The sequence below is a fragment of the Hibiscus syriacus genome, unplaced genomic scaffold (genome assembly GCF_006381635.1).
Source record: "Hibiscus syriacus cultivar Baekdansim isolate YM2019G1 unplaced genomic scaffold, ASM638163v2 tig00006230_pilon, whole genome shotgun sequence".
NCBI classification, from domain to species: Eukaryota; Viridiplantae; Streptophyta; class Magnoliopsida; order Malvales; family Malvaceae; genus Hibiscus; species Hibiscus syriacus.
In genome coordinates, this window is record NW_024062089.1 from 135,616 (window position 1) to 155,146 (window position 19,531).

General features: G+C 36.1%; 1 protein-coding gene across 1 annotated transcript in view; it reads left to right on the forward strand.

The window, feature by feature from the left end:
- The first annotated feature begins 4,929 nt into the window (after positions 1-4,929).
- LOC120200613 (anaphase-promoting complex subunit 1-like) overlaps positions 4,930-19,531 on the forward strand; it is a 39,435-nt gene continuing 24,833 nt past the window's right edge. Inside the window, exons 1-8 of the mRNA XM_039201414.1 lie at positions 4,930-5,276; positions 5,417-5,480; positions 5,615-5,699; positions 5,947-6,233; positions 6,397-6,502; positions 6,612-6,772; positions 16,919-17,106; positions 17,195-17,264. Coding sequence (XP_039057345.1) covers positions 5,050-5,276; positions 5,417-5,480; positions 5,615-5,699; positions 5,947-6,233; positions 6,397-6,502; positions 6,612-6,772; positions 16,919-17,106; positions 17,195-17,264 — 1,188 coding nt within the window. The 5' untranslated portion in view covers positions 4,930-5,049. The remainder of the gene's footprint in view (positions 5,277-5,416; positions 5,481-5,614; positions 5,700-5,946; positions 6,234-6,396; positions 6,503-6,611; positions 6,773-16,918; positions 17,107-17,194; positions 17,265-19,531) is intronic.

Below are 19,531 nucleotides of genomic sequence, written 5' to 3' on the forward strand. Positions count from 1 at the left end.
CTAATCTATATGTACATTTTATTTTGATTAGTGAGTTTCTCAACAAAGACATTTTACATATACAATAACGTAAACTTGAAATATATTTTAATGATGTCTAATTACTTATCACTTGAATCAACTCATTAATAATACTATTAATTTGATGTATTTTATATTTTTTATATTATTATCATTATATTATATTGGGTAACATTATCAATTTTCAACGCAATAAAAATGTTAAATAATCGTATAGTAAAAATAATAAAATTCAATCATTTATATTAAATTAAATAAGTAATAAATTCATACGCTAAATATATACTTTCTACTTATATTTGAAACCTCTAAGAATAATAATTATTCTCTTAATCATTAATTCGTTTAGTTAATGTTAATAAAATTTTGCTTTTATTATTGATAGTGATATTTATTTTTTTTGTATATATGACTTATTTATATTATTTGTATCTACTATTTTAGTTATTAGTTTGCATATGAATCAAACGATTTTAATGATTAATAGATTCGTTATCATCCCTTGAAGTCCCGAATTCAAACACTATGTATGCTAAAAGTACAAGTCTTCATTATCAAAGGGTTGAGGTCTTTAAACAGATAATCGATATTATATTGTACTCATCCCATATTTATAAAAAAAAATACATGTATAATAAGTGATATTTAACCAAAAATAAAATTATTTTTCATTTTATCCTTACCAATATTTGCTCATGATTTACATATAGGTACAGCAACCATTAATGGGCTAATTTAACCATCAATACACTTGAATGGATTTACAGTATATATCAAAAGTTTGAATTCATTTCAAACATCTAAGTTATATACATACATAAATGCAGACATACATATATGTATATATATTGCAATATGAATGATAGACAAAAGACATGCAATATGGATTACTTCAATCAAAATGTCAACTTGTAGGGTTGACCATCAACATCTGCTACTAGTGTTCCACTATGAAATACTTACAGGGGGAACACATTGAACCCTAACGTGAACCTGCATCTGCAAACAAACACATTGCAATGTCCCATGTCAAGAGCCACTGGTTCCTGCGGTTTTATGTAGGATAAATGGATGAAGTATATTTCCAAAGTGTTGTAACTGGTATAAGAGGTATCTTCTAGCTTTTGATTACGGTGAGAGATTCGATTCCGGTTTCCTGACCATCGAATTTGATCGGATTGTTTTTCTCCTCGACGAGTTAAGAAGCAAAATGTTGTAGAGGAATTATCATCACACTGACGTCGTCGAATGAGCCTCTCCATGACGATAATTCAACCAGCTCCTTGCAAGCCGAGAACGGATTAGGATTATGGAGGCCGACGCAGAAAGGCCGAACTAAATCGACCGACTCTTGATTTGTAACCTGAAAAAGGCAACAGAAATCAATGATCAACTTAACATTACAACAATGGGGTTCGAAATTTATCATGTCAACGATAAATATAACAGGGGCTATCGCAGTCACGGACCGCTATTTAAATCCCAGCAACGATGTTACCTTATTCCAAAGACCATCCGAGGCAAGGATCAAAATTTCACATTCGGAGTTAATTTCCAACGTCTTCGTTTCGGGTTCAGCTATTACCCATTTTTTAAAGATGTTTATCACCAATTGATCTTGAAACAGCTAAAGAACCTTGAATTATCCAAACACCGTGGCAACGATCCACATAGCCGCCCTACAAAATTGAACATCAGATCATCATTCTTTTCGTCTTCATTGCATTGAATTTGAGCTAAAGATGAACCAAGGGAAATTGTTTATTTACCAAAGCTTCAATTTTGTCTCTCTCGTCTTGCCTCGAAGGATGATGATCGGACGTTAGAGCCTCGGCTACACCATTTCGGCTCAAAATGGCGCGACAATCGCCGGCATTCGATACGAAAAGATTGCCTTTACGAATCATTGCCGTAACACAGCACGTACCACCACTCAGATCTTCCTTTAGCACATCCGTATCGGTGGTTAAATATGCCTCTCTAATTGCATGATCAATAGCGGCATCTTCATCTGTTTTTGATACCTTTGCCATTACCTTCTTATCCAAAGTTTTTGCCACGAATTCAGCAGCCTTTGAACCTCCATGTCCATCATAAACTCCAAAGAAAGCCTGCAAAACGAAAGAAAAACAAACCTCTAAAATTCCAATTCTGCAATGAATAAATGGGAAAATTACACTTTTAGTCCCTCCCAAAAGTTTATAATGCAATTTCAACCTCTTTATAAAAAAAATCCCGAAGATTTGTACTGATTCTTAGCTTCTACCTTAAACTATGCATTTATGTGAAATGCTAGAGAAAATTCGAGGGAAAAATACCTGTTTGGGATCTCCGTCAAGATCAACGGCAGCATAGTAACGGTCTTCCATTTTCCCTCTACTCCCTCTCTTAGAATAAACAGAATATCCTTCCGCTTCCACCCGCACCTCCTCATCTCCTCTAGGCGTCCCCGCCGAGAATCCCAGCTGAACCGCTATCGACGTCGGTATTTCTATCCTTCCCGGCCTCTCCCCCTTCAGCAAAGACGGCTTCGCCTCGGCTATGAACGGTAAATGTATCTTCGGGACGCAAATCGACAACGGTTTCAATGGCGAAGACGGCGATTGCGATGTCGTCAAGGAGGTCGACGAGAGTTGACGAGGCGATTTCGTGGGTGAAAACGAGACGGAGACGATGGCGCGTGAGAAACGTGGATCCGAGGAGATGAATGAAAAGACGAACCGTCCGATTTGCAGTATATTGAAGGTAGCTTCTTCTGCGAGAAGATGGGAGACGTCGGCATCAGTAGAGACAAAGACATTTTCGTATCCTTTCCTTTCTTCCCTTCTGTTTGGATAGAGCGGAAAGAGGGAGAGAATGCGTCCAAATAAGTGAAATAACTCAATTCCCACCTTTTGAAACTGAACGTGTTTTGAGAATCCTTTCAATGGCGTTTATATATAGGCGGGAAGAAGGATAAAACGATGCCGTTTTTGAGTTGGTGTTGGACTAAATTTGTAACTTAATTTGGGAGAAAACCGCCTTTTCCTTTTGTGATGGCGCGTAGGTTTTCCATGGCGCGTGATTTTAATATATCATAAACTAAAAAAATGGGTAATCTATAAATATAATCATTTTCCTTAAATAATTAAAATATTAATCATAAAACTCATTTTTTTATTAAAATTAGGTAGTTTGTTAATATTGGTAATTAACACATAAATTAAATAATTTATGAACGCATAAATTTATGTCAAGAAATACAAATATAAAGTAATTATATTAAAATTTTAAAGAATGTGAAATTATAAAATCTTAAGGATACGAAATTAAATAATTTATATTAAACATAAAGAAAACTAAAGTATAAAAAGTTTAAAATTTTTAGGGATGTGATTACACCCAACAACCTTGATGCATCTCTGTCTTGTGACAATCCCGAACCTATATCCCGTCAATCGATGTTCTATCACTGATCAACCCCTCCCCCCACCTCGCCTATATAATAATCATGCTCCCTAATGACCTTTCTTCAAATATCTCCATTCCATTCGCAGTAATATTGCAAGGAAAAAAATAATGGCGTCAGAGCAAAGAAATGAGAAATGCACAACAAGAGGAGGAAGAGGAGCCTGATGCAAGAGCTAGGCAAGGGGATACAGTTGTTCCCGATGGTATGCGCGACATAAACTCGGAAACCCAACTTAACCTAGATAAAGGGAGGCACAAAGGAGAAGAGCTAAGGATGCAACAAATAGGGACATGATGGTACCAGAAAATGGGTCGAAAAGGCATTATAAGCAACTCCGACATATTCGGTGGGCAACTTGCTTGTAATGAAGGTATCCCCATTGAAGAGTCCAAGTTCAGGACCAGAAGTTGAATCTCTAACAGAGACGTACTGAACATTAATAATTGCATGATAGTTATGAGATATTTGAGTGTTTATTGTGAATTGATTGAGAATTTTTAGAAAAACCAATATTAATCTTCCTAAATTAATAAAAAAAAATCCTTGTCTATGATATACATACATACATAAAAAATACAAAAAAAAAAAGAATACAATATTTTATTTGAAGGTATAAATTATTTGTTAAAAGAATGATCAATTTAGGGGTTTCAAGTCAAGGCTAATCATAGATGTGCTTGAAGAAAATTACTTAAATTTAGAGATATTTGGCTCTTATTGGTAATCTGCAGGAGGGGTATAGAGCAAGAAGGTATGGGAGTTGTCTAAGCACACACAAGACAAGATGCCTTGGTTCGGAGTTGTTTGAGGAGGATTGTCCATTCATTGACAGGCCTTTATCTCATGGCTTGTGCTGCAAGACATGCCGCCAACAATAATAGAATGTTAAGATGGGATTGTCTAATTAACTCTCGATACTTGTTATGTAGGCATGATTTGAAGACGCGTGATCATTTGTTTGTCGAGTGCTATTACTTTAGACAAGTGTGACAATTAGTTATACAAAGCTTGTGGGTGTTCTCTTGCTCACGACTCTTGGATGATTTTGATTGATTAACTGTAGAAATTTGACAAGGGGAAGTCTTTGTGAGCTACTATCATTGATATATCTTGAAATGTTATTAATTACAACATTTGACAATAAAGGAATAATAGACAACATGATAAGAGGAAGTCTAAAAAATAATTAATATTTTTTTTATAAAAACATTTTAATTCAAATAAATCGTTAAGGATTATTTAAAAAATAAAAATAAAAGTAAGCATTTGATGAATTTACGGACTAATTTTAATATTATGTCAAAACTTAGTATACAGCCATAGCAGGATTGATCCTATCCCGACAGTGGATTGCATTGCTCTGTATCCAAACAGAAAAACCTCTAGGGCTTCAATTTTTTTGTTTACAAAACAAAACAAAAAAAAATCACAAAAAAGGGCGGGAGATGGATCCATAGATCTTAAACCCCGATTCCAAATGTAATACCATTTTGCTAACTCATTTCTGTTCTCATTCTTTTCGCTCACTGAACTAAAATTACTAATCCCCTCACCGAGTGGACTCATTCTTCAAAGGAATGCCTGTTGGCGTTCGCCAACTCACCGTACTCGGTGAGTTCAAGCCGTTCGGATTAATTGCCGAGGCACTTGACGGAAAACCGCCAGATACTTCGACTGATGATTACGATTATTTCCTCTTCGACCCAGTAATCGCGAGGCAACGTGACGATATTTTGGATAACGACGCCTTCGCTTCAGCTCTCAGTGACCGCCGCGAGCACGAGCTCTTTATTCGAGGCAACCGGTAAATTATTTCACCTTGTATAATATTCAAGCAGTAGTTTTGGATCGAAGTTAGCTACTTGTTACTATTTTTTCTATTTACCGATAAAAATGACCATAATTTGAGCTCAATTTAATTACTTTTTCACTTGCCTGCAACAGTATAATTTGGAGTATTGGTTCAAGAATTTTTAAGAGATTCACTTTACCTTCTCCAGTCATCAAGGTAAGTATGCTAAATTGTCATTGGGTCGTGAAATTGAACGCTTTACCAGTGTATGGAAAATAATATCACTGGTGTATTTTGCTCGTTTTCACTGAAAGAATTTTGCTTCGGCAAACTTTTTACCTTAATTCTAGGCATGCTGGTGTCGTGTGGGTGATAATTCCGAAGCCCTTCTTTGTGTCTTACTAATTGATTCCATAACGATCTACACTACATCAGGTAAGCATTGTAGATAAACTCGTGAAAGTCTATTTTCAGAAACTCTCTCTAGCTATTGCTTTGGTTAGCATAAGTAAAGATTTTATAACTTATTTCGACTAGAGAGTAGCTAATACCATATTACTGGACTGGTTTATTCGTTAAGGTTACTTGTTTTATCGAGTTCATTTTAGCTTATTGAACTTCAACTCTGATTTCTTATTCAGAATGAAACTGATTTTCCCAATTCTTTTGTTTTGTGCAACAGGTGAAGTAGTATCCATTCCGCTTCCTTGTTCCATTATATCTATGTGGTCTCTTCCGTTTGGACTGTTACTCCAGCAGGTGGCTGAAGAAAATTCAGTACTGCATGGCCCTTTTCCATATTCAAGCCCATCACTAGGTTCACATGATATAATTCGTAATAGAAGAGAAAGTGGGCACAGCCCTCATCACAATTTTAGTTTTCTGACCGCATATGATCAGCTTATTAAGGGAGAATCAAGCTTATTGTCATCGCATTTGATTCTGAAAGATCTACTGGAAGAACCACAGGTTTGCAATAGAAGGCATCTTATTTTGATATTTTACATAGGTTCCTTTTTTTTAGATGCTTATGTATACTTGCAATTGTACATTCAGTAACATTGATTCTGAATTTTGAGCCTTTTGATTTTATATCTAGAGTTGAAAATTGTAGGTGACTTGAATTTTGCAGTCAATTTACATTGAAGAAAGAGGAAAACTGAACATAATGAGGGATTTTGATGAAAGAACAATTTGGACTAGTGATGTTATCCCTCTAATGGCTTCATATAACAAAGGTTTTGCATTCAACTTTCGTTTGTCTAATACTTTTTCCTTATTTTTTCCCTAAAGGACTGTGGGTATGCTCTATCTAAATAATTTATTTATGCTTTTGTCACTTTGCAGTTAAAATGCAGCATTCAGTTTGGGTTGCTGAAGTAATTAATTCTAGCCTTGAAGTGGAAAATGGTAGTTTATCTGCTACAATTCCTGCTAGTGTATTACCGAAGCGCTTCTTCTTCCGTAGAATATGGCAAGGGAAGGGTGCTCAAACAGCTGCTTCTCAAGTACTTGACCCTTTTTTTCCCTTTACAAGTGTTATCTATCTGCTAACCTGTTATCAATAGCTATTTTTGATAATACTTTTCTTTTTTCAAGTTGGTTAATTAGGTGTGCATTGTAAAATTCTTGAACAACTTCAGGAATTTTTTTGTTTATAACACTTGATGACCATTTGCTAAATTATAGATAGAGGCACCTTGAAAAGCTTCGGCTAATATTTTTGATCCAGTTAAGGGTTTGGTAATCAACATAGAAAATCAAATTGGGTTAGATATGTAGGTGCCTAGCCTACCTGCTTCTTTCTGTTAAGAGATGAGAAGTTGGTCGTGCCTTTGGTTGCCTAAAATTCTTAGTATGGTAGTCCATTTAACGCATTTTAGGCTCCCATATATCTTTAAAAGTTGGACGGTATAACTTTGGATATGCTAAACAATGTGCATTTCATATGTTCAACTTGTGAAAATCCCTTGCCAGGATGTAAGGGTATGGTAACTTTGGTTAGTATATCATATATGAGCTTCTGTTTGACTTCTCGGGTTTTCCAATCCCCATTAATGGTTATGAAATTGCATTCATGTAAAAGTCTTTGTTTAATTCTGTTCAAGGATTTTTTTTGGATGCATCCATGTATAAAGTTGTCATCTAATGCACGATATTGAATATTCTTGCTGAGAGAGGGTGTTAGAAAACATATTCCTAAATTAGAAATATTATGTAGGATTATGTGAATATTCTTTTATAGTTATAATCCCCAACTTTAAGGGATTGTATCTTTCCCTAGAATTAGTTACTTTCCTAGTTTAAGAGTTTCTTAAGTTATTGTGTATAAATATGTAACAAATCCTATAGGATAAAGATAAGTTTTTATAGTGAATTACTCGACTTTTAACATGGTATCATAGTTGTTTTAAGCTTATTTATGGGTCTTGTAAATCTCGGTTTAGCAATCTTTTTCTTTTCCTAAACCCTTCCCTCAAGTGTGTATTGTTAGCCCAATAAAAACATGGTTGAGGTGGTCGATACCAGCAGTTTTGGATTTATTTAGGGAGGCACAATGAGTAAAGGAAGTTATTCTAATCCAATAGGTGATTTGCAAAATATACAAGCTGCTATAAGTTGAATGGAAAAAAAAACTACCTTAAATGGTCTCAGCTAGTTCGTACATTCCTAAAGGGTAGAGTTAAGTTAAACCATCTTCTTGGAACTGGACCTAAGGAGGGAGATCCTAGGTTTGATTCTTGGGATGAACAAGATTCATTAGTCATGTCCTGATTATGGAATTTAATAGTGCCAGAGATTAGTGATACCTGGCATGTTTCTCAATACTGCCCAATAAATATGGGAGGCTGTTAAACAAACTTACTCAAAGGTTAAAGATGTTGCCCAGATTTATGAAATCTTCCAGATTTATGAAATCAAGAGCAAGATTTCATCCACCAAGAAGGGAAGCAGATCAATCACCGAGTACTCTAATCTACTGCAAAATATTTGGTAGGAGATGGATCACTACTAGTGTATCCAAATGAGGTGTAGTGAAGATGCAGTAGCCCTAAAGAGGTTTGTTGAAAAAGAATTTACGATTTTCTTGCTGGACTAAATATTGAATTAGATGCAGTGAGAGTCCAGATTCTTGGAAAGGAAGAATTGCCCTCACTAAATGAAGCTATTGCAATCATTCCTGCTGAGGAAGGAAGAAGAGGAGTAATGATTGAAAGCAACCAAGTGGAGAGTTCAACCTTAGTCACTAAAGTTGTAACCAAGAGGAAAGTTGGTTTAGAACAACAGATTTCTAAAGAAAATAAACCGAAGCAACAAAAACAGTGAATATGAGCTCTCTATGGTGCACCTACTGCAAGAAACCTCGCCACACAAAAGAGAAGTGTTGGAGATTTCATGGAAAGCCACAAATAACAAGTAGAAATTTTCAGAAAAATAAGGATAATCAAGGGGACAAGGAAGAGCATATACAACCAAACACTTAGTTGAGGACTGTCAAGAACAACTTGTTGAGTTCAACAAAGAAGAAATAGAGAAACTGAAGAACTTGCTAGGGTCACTAGAAAACACTCACTCTACAAGTACACGTAGTCTGGTTTTCTCAGATATGTCCTCTTTTCAGGACTCTAAGGCCTCGGGTTTATCTACCCAAAGTTCCTGGGTAATTGACTCAGGAGCTACAGTGTAGAAAACAGACTGTAGAAAACAGACAAGTCTGTTATTTTTATTCTTGTGTACATTCAGTAGAACATATTACATATTTATATACAAATTATGCCTCTAAACTAGGAAACTCTAAGAAAGGAAACTAATCCTAGGAGATGTAATCCCTTGAAATAAGGGATTGAAAAAACAGAAAATAATTACATAATCTCTTAACTTAAGGGATTGACAACTCATTTCTATAATTCCTACACTCCCCCTCAAACTGGTGTATATATGTTTTATATACCCAGTTTGAATGACATCTCATCAAAAGTCACTCGTGGAAGGGCTTTGGTGAAGATATCTGCCAGCTGTTTCTTCGTCGGAATGTACTGCAGTTTTGCAACTCCATTGTTGACCTTCTCGTAAATAAAATGCCTGTCTATCTCAATGTGTTTCGTTCTATCATGCTGCACTGGATTTTTTGCTATACTCATAGCTGATTGACTGTCACTAAAAATCTCAAAATTCTTCTTGTCATCTAAGTCCAGTTCTGTGAGCAGTCTTTTAATCCACATTCCTTCACATATTCCGAGAGCCATTGCTCTAAACTCTGACTCAGCACTACTTCGAGAGACAACAACTTGTTTCTTACTTCTCCAAGTCACCAAATTACCCCAAACGTAGGTACAGTAGCCACTAACTGACCTTCTATCAGTTAATTCACCTCCCCAGCTTGCATCTGTATAAACCTTCACTGTTCTGTCTTGATTTTTTCTAAATATAAGTCCAGCTCCTGGGGTAAATTTCAAGAACCTTAAAATTCTGTTAACAACTTCCAAATGTTCTTCTCGAGGATCACTCATATGTTGGCTGACAATGCTCACTGAGTATGCAATATCAGGCCTGGTCAGTGACATGTAGATTAACTTCCCAACTAACCTTTGGTAGGATTCCTTGTTTACTGGATTTCAAGTCCTCTCCTTGCAAAATTTCAAGCCTGGCTCCATTGGAGTTTCAACTGGTTTGCAGTCGAGCATCCCAGTTTCTGCAAGAAGATCCAAAACATACTTACGCTGGTTTATGACCAGCCCTTCCTCGGACCTTGCAACTTCCATACCCAGGAAATACCTCATACTCCCTAAATCCTTGGTTTCAAACTCCTTTGCAAGATTCATCTTTAGCTTTTCTATTTCTTCTATATCACTGCCAGTTATAATCATATCATCTACATAGACAATTAGGAGGGTTATCTTACCACTCGGTGTAATTTTTCTGAATAATGTGTGATCTGCTTGGCTTTGTTTGAAACCATTCTGTGTCATAGCCTTAGCAAATCGATCAAACCAAGCCCTTGGAGACTGTTTTAAGCCATATAAGGATTTATTGAGCTTGCACACAGTTTTCTTAGTGACTTTTCCTTCTAATCCGGGGGGGACCTCCATGTATACCTCTTCTTCAAGGTTCCCATTCAGAAAAGCATTCTTTATGTCCAGCTGATGCAATTTCCAGTCCATGTTAACAGCTGCTGATAACAATATTCTGATGGTATTCAATTTTGCAACCGGTGCAAAAGTCTCCTGGTAGTCGATGCCATAGGACTGAGAAAAACCTTTAGCAACCAGCCTTGCCTTGTATCTTTCCACACTCCCATCCGAATGATATTTGACTGTGAATATCCACCTGCATCCAACAGCTCTCTTCCCTTTTGGCAAATCTGTCAAACTCCATGTTTTATTCTTTTGCAATGCTTTTATCTCTTCTTCCACAACCTTTTTCCACTCAGGAGATTGAAATGCTTCTGTCACATTTCTTGGGATTTTCACAGTGTTAATACTGGCAGTGAAGGCCCTGAAATTATACTGTAATTTCCCATATGCAACATACTTATTTATGGGATGAGCAGTGCATTTTCTTACCCCCTTCCTAATAGCAATAGGAAAGTCATCAAGATCAACAGTAATAGCCTCTTGGTAACCATCATTACCTTCTGTTTCAGCTGCAACAGGATCCGAATCTGGTTCTTGGCAAATGCTAGGCTGACTGATTTCTTCAGCAACATCTTTCCTTCTTCTTGAGTAAACACTGAGTTGTTTCGGTTGGGGAGTTATGGTTTCAGGGTCATTGTTAGGTGCATTTTTGGTAGTGGTGGAAGGTGTTTTGCACGGACTAGAGTGCTGAGATAAGGAGGAAGGTAATTCATCAGAGTTATTTAGGTTATTCCCATCACCCTCCCTAGGAACTGGGACAGTGCTAGCCGGTTTTGGAGAGACAGTAATAGGTAAGGAAAGGATAGGTTGTAAAGAAATATCGGTTTGAACATGTTGAAATTCCTTGTAACTAATAGGCTGTAAAGAAATATCGGTTTGAACAGGCTGAAATTCCTTGTAACTCTCCCCCTGAATTTCTGTTCCTGAAAAATAAGGTTGGTTTTCAAAAAATGTAACATCAAAGGAGTCATAAGTCTTTTTGGTGGAAGGTGAGTAACACTTGTAACCCTTCTGACTCGAAGAATAGCCCAAGAACACACACTTTATGGACCTAGGATCTAATTTCCCTCTGTTGTGGATATGAACAAAGGTTGTACACCCAAACACCCGAGGAGAAAGACTTGAGTTTAAATGTTTAAAATGGGGATACAGCTGAAACAGAACCTTAGTAGGAATTTTGAAATCTAAGGTTTTACTTGGCATTCTATTGATGAGGTAAGTGGTTGTAAGAAGAGCTTCACCCCAAAGATACTTAGGAGCATTAGCAGCAAACATAAGAGACCTAGTAACCTCTAGAAGATGTCTATTTTTCCTTTCTGCTACCCCGTTTTGTTGAGGTGTGTTGACACAAGAAGTAAGGTGAACAATGCCTTTTTCCTTAAAGAAATACCCAATGGTTTTATTCAAATACTCACTCCCATTGTCACTCCTTAGAATTTTGATTTTTGTGTCAAATTGGGTTTCAACTTTTTGATAAAAACTTTTAAAGAGAGACTCAACCTCAGATTTTTCTCTCATTAAGAAAACCCATGTTGTCCTAGAGTAATCATCTATAAAAGACACAAACCACTTATACCCAGAAATACTTTTGACAGGAGAAGGGCCCCACATGTCACTATGGATGATGGAAAAAGGTGGTGTTGGTTCAAATTTGGCTGGAATATATGGTTTTCTGGTGTGTTTGGCCATTTGACAAATTTCACAGGAAAACAAAGACGGATCTTTATTAATGAATAAGTTCGGTAACATTTTGGAAAGATAGAAAAAATTAGGATGACCTAATCTAGAGTGCCATAACATAATTTTATTGGTATTGAGATCAGAAGATAAAATTGGTTTCCTAAGAGCACTAGATAAGGCATGATTATGAGATGCTTTACCTCCAAGGGTGTACAATCCTTTGCCCAGCCTAGCACTGCCAATCACCCTCTTCGAGCCCTGTGTCTGAAAAATGCAACCACCAGTACCAAACACAACATTACAACCAAAATTTTTAATTAATTTGCTGACTGACAACAGATTGCATGCAAGTCTAGGAACATAGAGGACATTATGAAGTAGTAGATTTTTGTTTAATGTAACAGAACCACTCCCTTTGACTGTAGTGAGAGAACCATATGCTATTTTGATAGAAGCTGGTAAGCTGCTTTCACTATATTCCTCCAAGATATTAATATTTCCTGTCATATGATCTGATGCACCCGAGTCTATTATCCATTGTATCGAGGAAGCATATGGATTATTTCCATCAGTAGTAGTATAAGTCACATTTGTAGGCTTGGCTGTCATACTGCTCAAAATCTGCTGCAGTTTCTCTATCTGTTTCTTGCTAAAACTGCTTGAGGAATCATCTTGAGAGGCAATATGAGGCTCCTTTTGAAACCTGGACCGTGTGTGCTGCCAATCGGCTGGTTTTCCGTGCAGCTTCCAACATTGATCTATCGTATGGCCTAGCTTCTTACAATGTTCGCACCAAAGGCGATTTTTCCTCTGTTGCTTTGAAAATTTGAAAACTGAAATCTGAAAATCAGATTGAGAGGGGCTGGTCTGGGAAGTGATTTCGGATGCTGAGGGATCCGGATTAGCCATGAAAAAAAATAGAGTTGAATAGGAATTGATTTAAAGAGAAGCGGAAATCGGATTGATCGCTCTAACCTGATACCATGTAGAAAACAGACTGTAGAAAACAGACAAGTCTGTTATTTTTATTCTTGTGTACATTCAGTAGAACATATTACATATTTATATACAAATTATGCCTCTAAACTAGGAAACTCTAAGAAAGGAAACTAATCCTAGGAGATGTAATCCCTTGAAATAAGGGATTGAAAAAACAGAAAATAATTACATAATCTCTTAACTTAAGGGATTGACAACTCATTTCTATAATTCCTACTACAGTCACTCGTATTTATCATTTATACACCCTGTCCTAGCAACAAAAAAATAATAGTTGCAGATGATACTATGATAACAATTGCTGGCTAAGGAGATATTGTTATAACAAGACCCTTATACTAAAAAATGTCCTTCACGTACCAAAACTGTTTACTAATCTTCTATCTATCCAGAAAATTACCAAGGACACTAACTGCAATGTTCTTTTTTATTCCTCTCAATGCATTTTTCAAGAACAAGGAACGAAGATGATGATTGGATGTGCCTAGGAAGTAAATGGCCTATATTACCTTGAAGACCCCGGTGGATAAGTCAATGCCCTGAACTCCCCACCTTTTTCGCTTTTATCAGAATCCAAAAACAATAAGGACCAGATATGGCTTCATCATCTCCGCCTTGGTCACACATCCTTTAAAGTTATAAAACTTATGTTTCTCTCTTTGTTCAAATCCTTAAATATTGAAGAATTCCATTGTGACATATGTGAACTTGCAAAACATAAAATAACTTCTTTTCCATCAAGTAATAAAAAAGCCTTAAATCCTTTTACCCTTATTCACAGTGATGTTTGGGGACCATCCACCATTCCAAATATAATTGAGGTCCGATGGTTTGTCACATTCATAATTGATTGTACTCGAGTGTCATGGATATTTCTTCTAAAACATAAATCGGATGTAACCTCTACCTTTAAAACCTTTTATACCATGATTAAGACTCAGTTTGGGGTTGACATAAAAAGGTTTCAATCAAACAGTGCTAAAGACTATTTCAACCAAGTCCTATCACATTATTTCCAAGAGAAAGACATCATACACGAGTCTTCTTGTGTGAATTCCCCTTAACAAAATGGCATGGCAGAAAGAAAGAATGACCATATTCTTGCCATAACAAGAGCCCTTTTATTTAAAAAAAAATGTCCTTAAACAGTATTGGGGGGAAGCTGTGTTAACCGCCACCTATATGATCAATAGACTACCCACTAAAGTCCTTGAATCTCAAAATCCTAACCAATTTCTTCCCAAATTTCAGCCCCTCGCTTAACCTTAAACCTAAAATATTTGGTTGTGTTGCCTTTGTCCATATACACTCCCAAAATAGGGGCAAACTTGATCCAAGAGCATTAAAATGTATCCTTGTTAGCTATTCTTCCACTCAAAAGGGATATAAGTGCTATCATCCACCTACAAGGAAACACTTTGTTTTGACTGATGTTACTTTTGTATAAAAGAAAAACTATTTTACTTGCCTTTTCATTAAGGGAAGATAATGACGGATTATTTCCTATTTCAGCCTCTCATTGACTTTCCTACACCAACCCAACAACCTAATTTTGTCTATCAACATATCCAACCTGACCAACAACCTATTTTTGACCAACCTACCACCTTACAATCTTATCCTAACAACCCTCATCAAAAACCTCAGGACACTACTCGTCCTCTGTTGGTCTACTCGAGGAAGAAGGCAACATTGCAGGTCTAATCATCTCCTTCCTCTCCTATACGAAACGACATAACTATCGAATCTATCTCTGATCTAAATGCCACTAAAAAATCTGATTATGTTTTTGATCATAGGGATTTTGATTTTCTTATTGCAATTAGAAAAGGAAAAAGAACTTGCACCACAAAAACCCTCATTACCTATTTATATCCTACAAGAATCTATAAAGTAATCACAAGACCTTCATTACTAGCCTGAATACCATTGCCATTCCTAAAAATGTGTCCAAGGCATTAGAAAATGAGAATTGGAAGAATGCCATGCAAGCTGAGATAGAAGCACTTGAGAAAAACAAAACATGGGACTTGGTGAATCTGCCAGAAGGGAAGAAAACAGTGGGGTGTAAATGGGTGTTTACAATAAAATACAAATCAGACGGTTTTTTAGAGAGGTACAAAGCAAGGTTAATGGTTAAATGATACTCTCAAACTTATGGGATAAACTACCTTGAGACATTTGCTCCTGTTGCAAAGATGAACACTATGAGTATTTTATTGTCATTAGCTGCCAGTTAAGGATGAAAATTACATCAATATGACGTTAAGAATGCATTTTTGCATAGGGATCTTAAGGAGGAAGTCTACATGACATCCCACCTGGATTTGGTCTAAGTAGTGGGTAAGCAATGTGCAGATTAAAGAAGGCCCTGTACGGGCTGAAGCAGTCCCCGAGGGCATGGTTTGGGAGATTTACCATAGTGATGTTTAGACTGGGCTACAAACAAAGTCAAGGGGATCATACTTTATTTGAAAGGGAAGGCTAAAATACTTCCTTGGGATTGAAGTGGCACATTCACGACAAGGAATCTTCATATCCCAACAGAAATACACCCTAGATTTGTTGACAGAAACTGGCAAGCTAGGATGCAGGCCAGCAGAAACGCCAATAGAAGTTAATCACAAACTCGGAGATTCGATAGAGGATGCATCAGTTGACGGAAGCTCATATTAGAGAGTTGTGGGAAGAGTGATTTACTTATCACACACCAGACCTGACATTGCTTATGCAGTTGGAGTTGTGAGCCAATTTATGCACAATCCTAAAGAATCACACGTAAGGGCAGTAACTCAAATCCTACAGTATTTGTGCCTATACTGATGCTGATTATGTAGGGCCATGGTTGATAGAAATCAACTTCAGGATATTGCACCTTTCTTGGAGGAAATTTAGTGACATGGAGAAGCAAAACATCATATGGTGGCTAGATCCAATGCATAAGCTGAGTTTGGACCAATGACACTTGGGATTTGTGAATTATTGTGGCTTAAGATTATTCTGGAGGATTTAAAGATTAAATGGGAAGGACCAATGAAGTTGTATTGTGATAATAACTCAACAATCAATATTGCTCATAATCCAGTTCAACATGACAGGACAAAAACATGTTGAAGTCGATAGACATTTTATAAAGGTAAAACTTGATAGTGGACTAATTTGTACTCCTTATGTGTCCACTAGAGATCAAGTTGCAGATATACTTACCAAGGGACTACATGGAAAGTATTTTCAGGAGTTAGCAAGTAAGTTGAAGACGGAGGACATCCATTCCCAACTTGGAGGGGAGTGTCAGAAAACAAAATCCTAAATTAGAAATATTATGTAAGATTATGTGAATATTATTTTAGTAGTTATAATCCCTAACTTTAAGGGATTGTATCTTTCCCTAGAATTAGTTACTTTACTAGTTTAAGAGTTTTCTAAGTTAAGATTAAAGCCTGTGTATAAATATGTAACAAATCCTACAGGATAAAGATAAGTTTTTATAGTGAATTACTCGACTTTTAACTGAGGGAGAATGACCAAAGAAGCTTATGTGGAAGGTATAAAGATGAACATTTCTTTTATGTAGCTAATGGAGGATATGATCTTGAAGTACATTATAATGTCGCTATATGATCTGTGTAGCAGATCCCATAAAATATACTAATAGTAGTAAATGACTGAGCTTCTTGTTGTTTTAATATCCCGTTGTTTTTTTTTACTCAAAATTTTTTCTTCCCATCCCACTGACTTTTCATTAAAGTTCATTGATGTCTAAGTTTTTTATGGTGTTCTATTTACCAGCACTTGATGATTTAGCTATCTGTGTTAACTACTGACCTCGTACATTTTCAGGTGTTTCTTGCAACTGATGATGATTCAGCTCCTGTAATTTCTTTTCTTTTCTTGGAACAAAAAAAGTTACTTTCTTTAAGGCTTCAGTCTGTTGAAATAAACAACGAGATTCTGTATGATGTTAAACCTGATATGAGCTGGAGCATACCTGCAATTGCTGCTGCTCCTGTCATTGTGACGCAACCAAGGTATTGCTACATGCATCTTCTTTTTTGATTCTAAGTGGCTGATTTTCTTAAATTCTTTGTGATGATTTTCTTTGATTTTCTCCCCCAGTGTGAAGGTGGGATTGCTTCCATATACAGACATCATTGTTTTGGCTCCAGAAAACATATTATTGCTTTATGTAAGTTTTTCCCTTTAAATAATCATTTTTATATCCAGTTTTAATTCCTTTTATACATTTCTACCTTTTTTGGGGGTCTCTTGCACCCAACCTATTGTTTATATTTTAGGATTCTGTTGTCATCTTTGTACAGTTTCTGCTGTAATTCTAACTTGCAGTTAGTTGTTACTTTGCTAGTAACCCATCTTCAGTTTTTTCTTGGAGGATTGAGATCTATTCTTCCACCCCCAATGATATAGACTTTCCAATTTTTTTTTCCAGATTGTCTTTTCCATTTGGAAGTTCATCTTACTTTCTTGTCTTGACCTTTCTAGCATATTGATCCATATAGCATGCTGTTAAAATATGTTCCTCAAAGCAACCACTGGTTTTTGTGTGCCATGTGGGATTATGCAGTGGCACTTGGTTTTTAAGCCTTTTAACGTGTGTTATTGAAACTAGTTGATATGAAATTTGACTCCTATGGTCATCTCTAGGGATAAAGGGTGGTGAGAGATATAGTGTAGGTAAGCATGTCAATGGCCTGACTTGGTTCCAAACTTGAATATGGCCATTTAGATTTGAAGAAGTATAGCTTTTGATGAAAAAGAGACAATGGTCGGGTCATGTCCTCCTATAATGGCTGAGTTATTGGTAGGGGTGTAAATGAACAGAGCGTTCGGTGAACTATTCGTATAACGTTCGTTTATGTTCGTTTGTTAAGCTAAATAAATGAACATGAATAAAATATTTATGTTCATTTAATAAACGAACGAACATGAATAAAGGTGTGTCCGGTTCGTTTATGTTCACGAACAAACTCGTTTATTAGCTCGTTTATAAGCTTGTTTATAAGTTTGTTTATGAGCTCGTTTATCAGCTCATTCATTTATGGTCATGAACAAACTCGCTTACCTGATTCTCTTTTTCCTTTTATCTTTTTACATTTTAAATATTGGTGAAGATAAGGATTAAATAAAACACATGATAAAAGTTGCATTTTAAACTATGAATTTTAAGAAGTTTAAGCACCAATGATGTAACTTTATCATTTTTCTTTAGCTTGCAAATGAAATTAAAAATCGAATATATAAACGAATTATAAACAAACACTAAAACAACGCTAAACAAAAACTAAATGAACACTAAATTAATGCTAAACGAACACGTTCGTGAACATTATTTGAACGCTAAACGAACATGTTCATGAACACATTCTTAAACATATAAACAAACACGTATAAATAAACGAACACAAATACCTTTAAAAATAAATAAACGAATACAAACATAATCTTGTTCGTTCAAGCTCGGTTCATTTACACCCTTTGTTATATGCAATTAGAGCGGGCCTAGGTTCTTTGAGGAGTCTGGTTAGGGTTCTAGGTGGCGCCTTGTTTTGCAAAGTGACTGTGCCAATGCCTTGAATTAAATTAAAAATCCATGTTCCTATTCTGCTCTATTTGAGTCGTTGGTGAAGGAAATTGTTGCTATAGTCCTAGATAGGAATGTTATTGTTAGGCATATTCAGAGATGTGTGAATTGGGAGGCAGATGAGTTAGCGAAATTAGGGATTGGCTAATGTCTTTTTGTGTTTCTGGTTTTTTCTTAGGAGGTTATTTCTTTGGGTTAGTTGCTTTTGTACTTGTTTGGTTCATCGTAATTTGGGGACTATTCTTTTTTGGCAGTAAATTTTTGAGGTACTATTTTCCTCCTTTTAATGTCCGATGAGATACTTTGCAGTATTTTGTCGGTTATGAAGGGTTTTTTTAATGAGACATCTTTTTTTATAAAAAAAAAGAGACAATGGAACTCTTAGACAAATAAGTTTTTTAATGCCTAACTAATTATTTAATATGATGTGTATAGCTAGTCTTACTTTAAGATCCCCTTTTTACCAAGTCTTATACAAATTTTGTAAAGTCGGTAATGCCTATATATACATATGTCATTGATGCTGACGTCTAAGGAAAGGGTTAAAAGGTTTAATGTTGAAAGTGGACTTTAGGAGAGCTTATGACTCCGTTGAATGGCCTATAATAATTCGAATCATGAAAGAAATGGGTTTTGGGGAACGTTGGATTTCTTGGATTGATAAGTGCATTTCTACTGCCTCCATCTCTGTTCTAGTTGATGGTGCAACTACAGAAGAGTTCTCAATAACCAGGGGCCTTCATCAAGGATGCTTTCTCTCGCCTCTGTTATTCAATCTAGTAGAAGTTTTGAATTTGTTACTGACAAAAGCATCAGAGGTTGGGCTTTTCAAGGGTTTCCTAGTAGGCAACTCT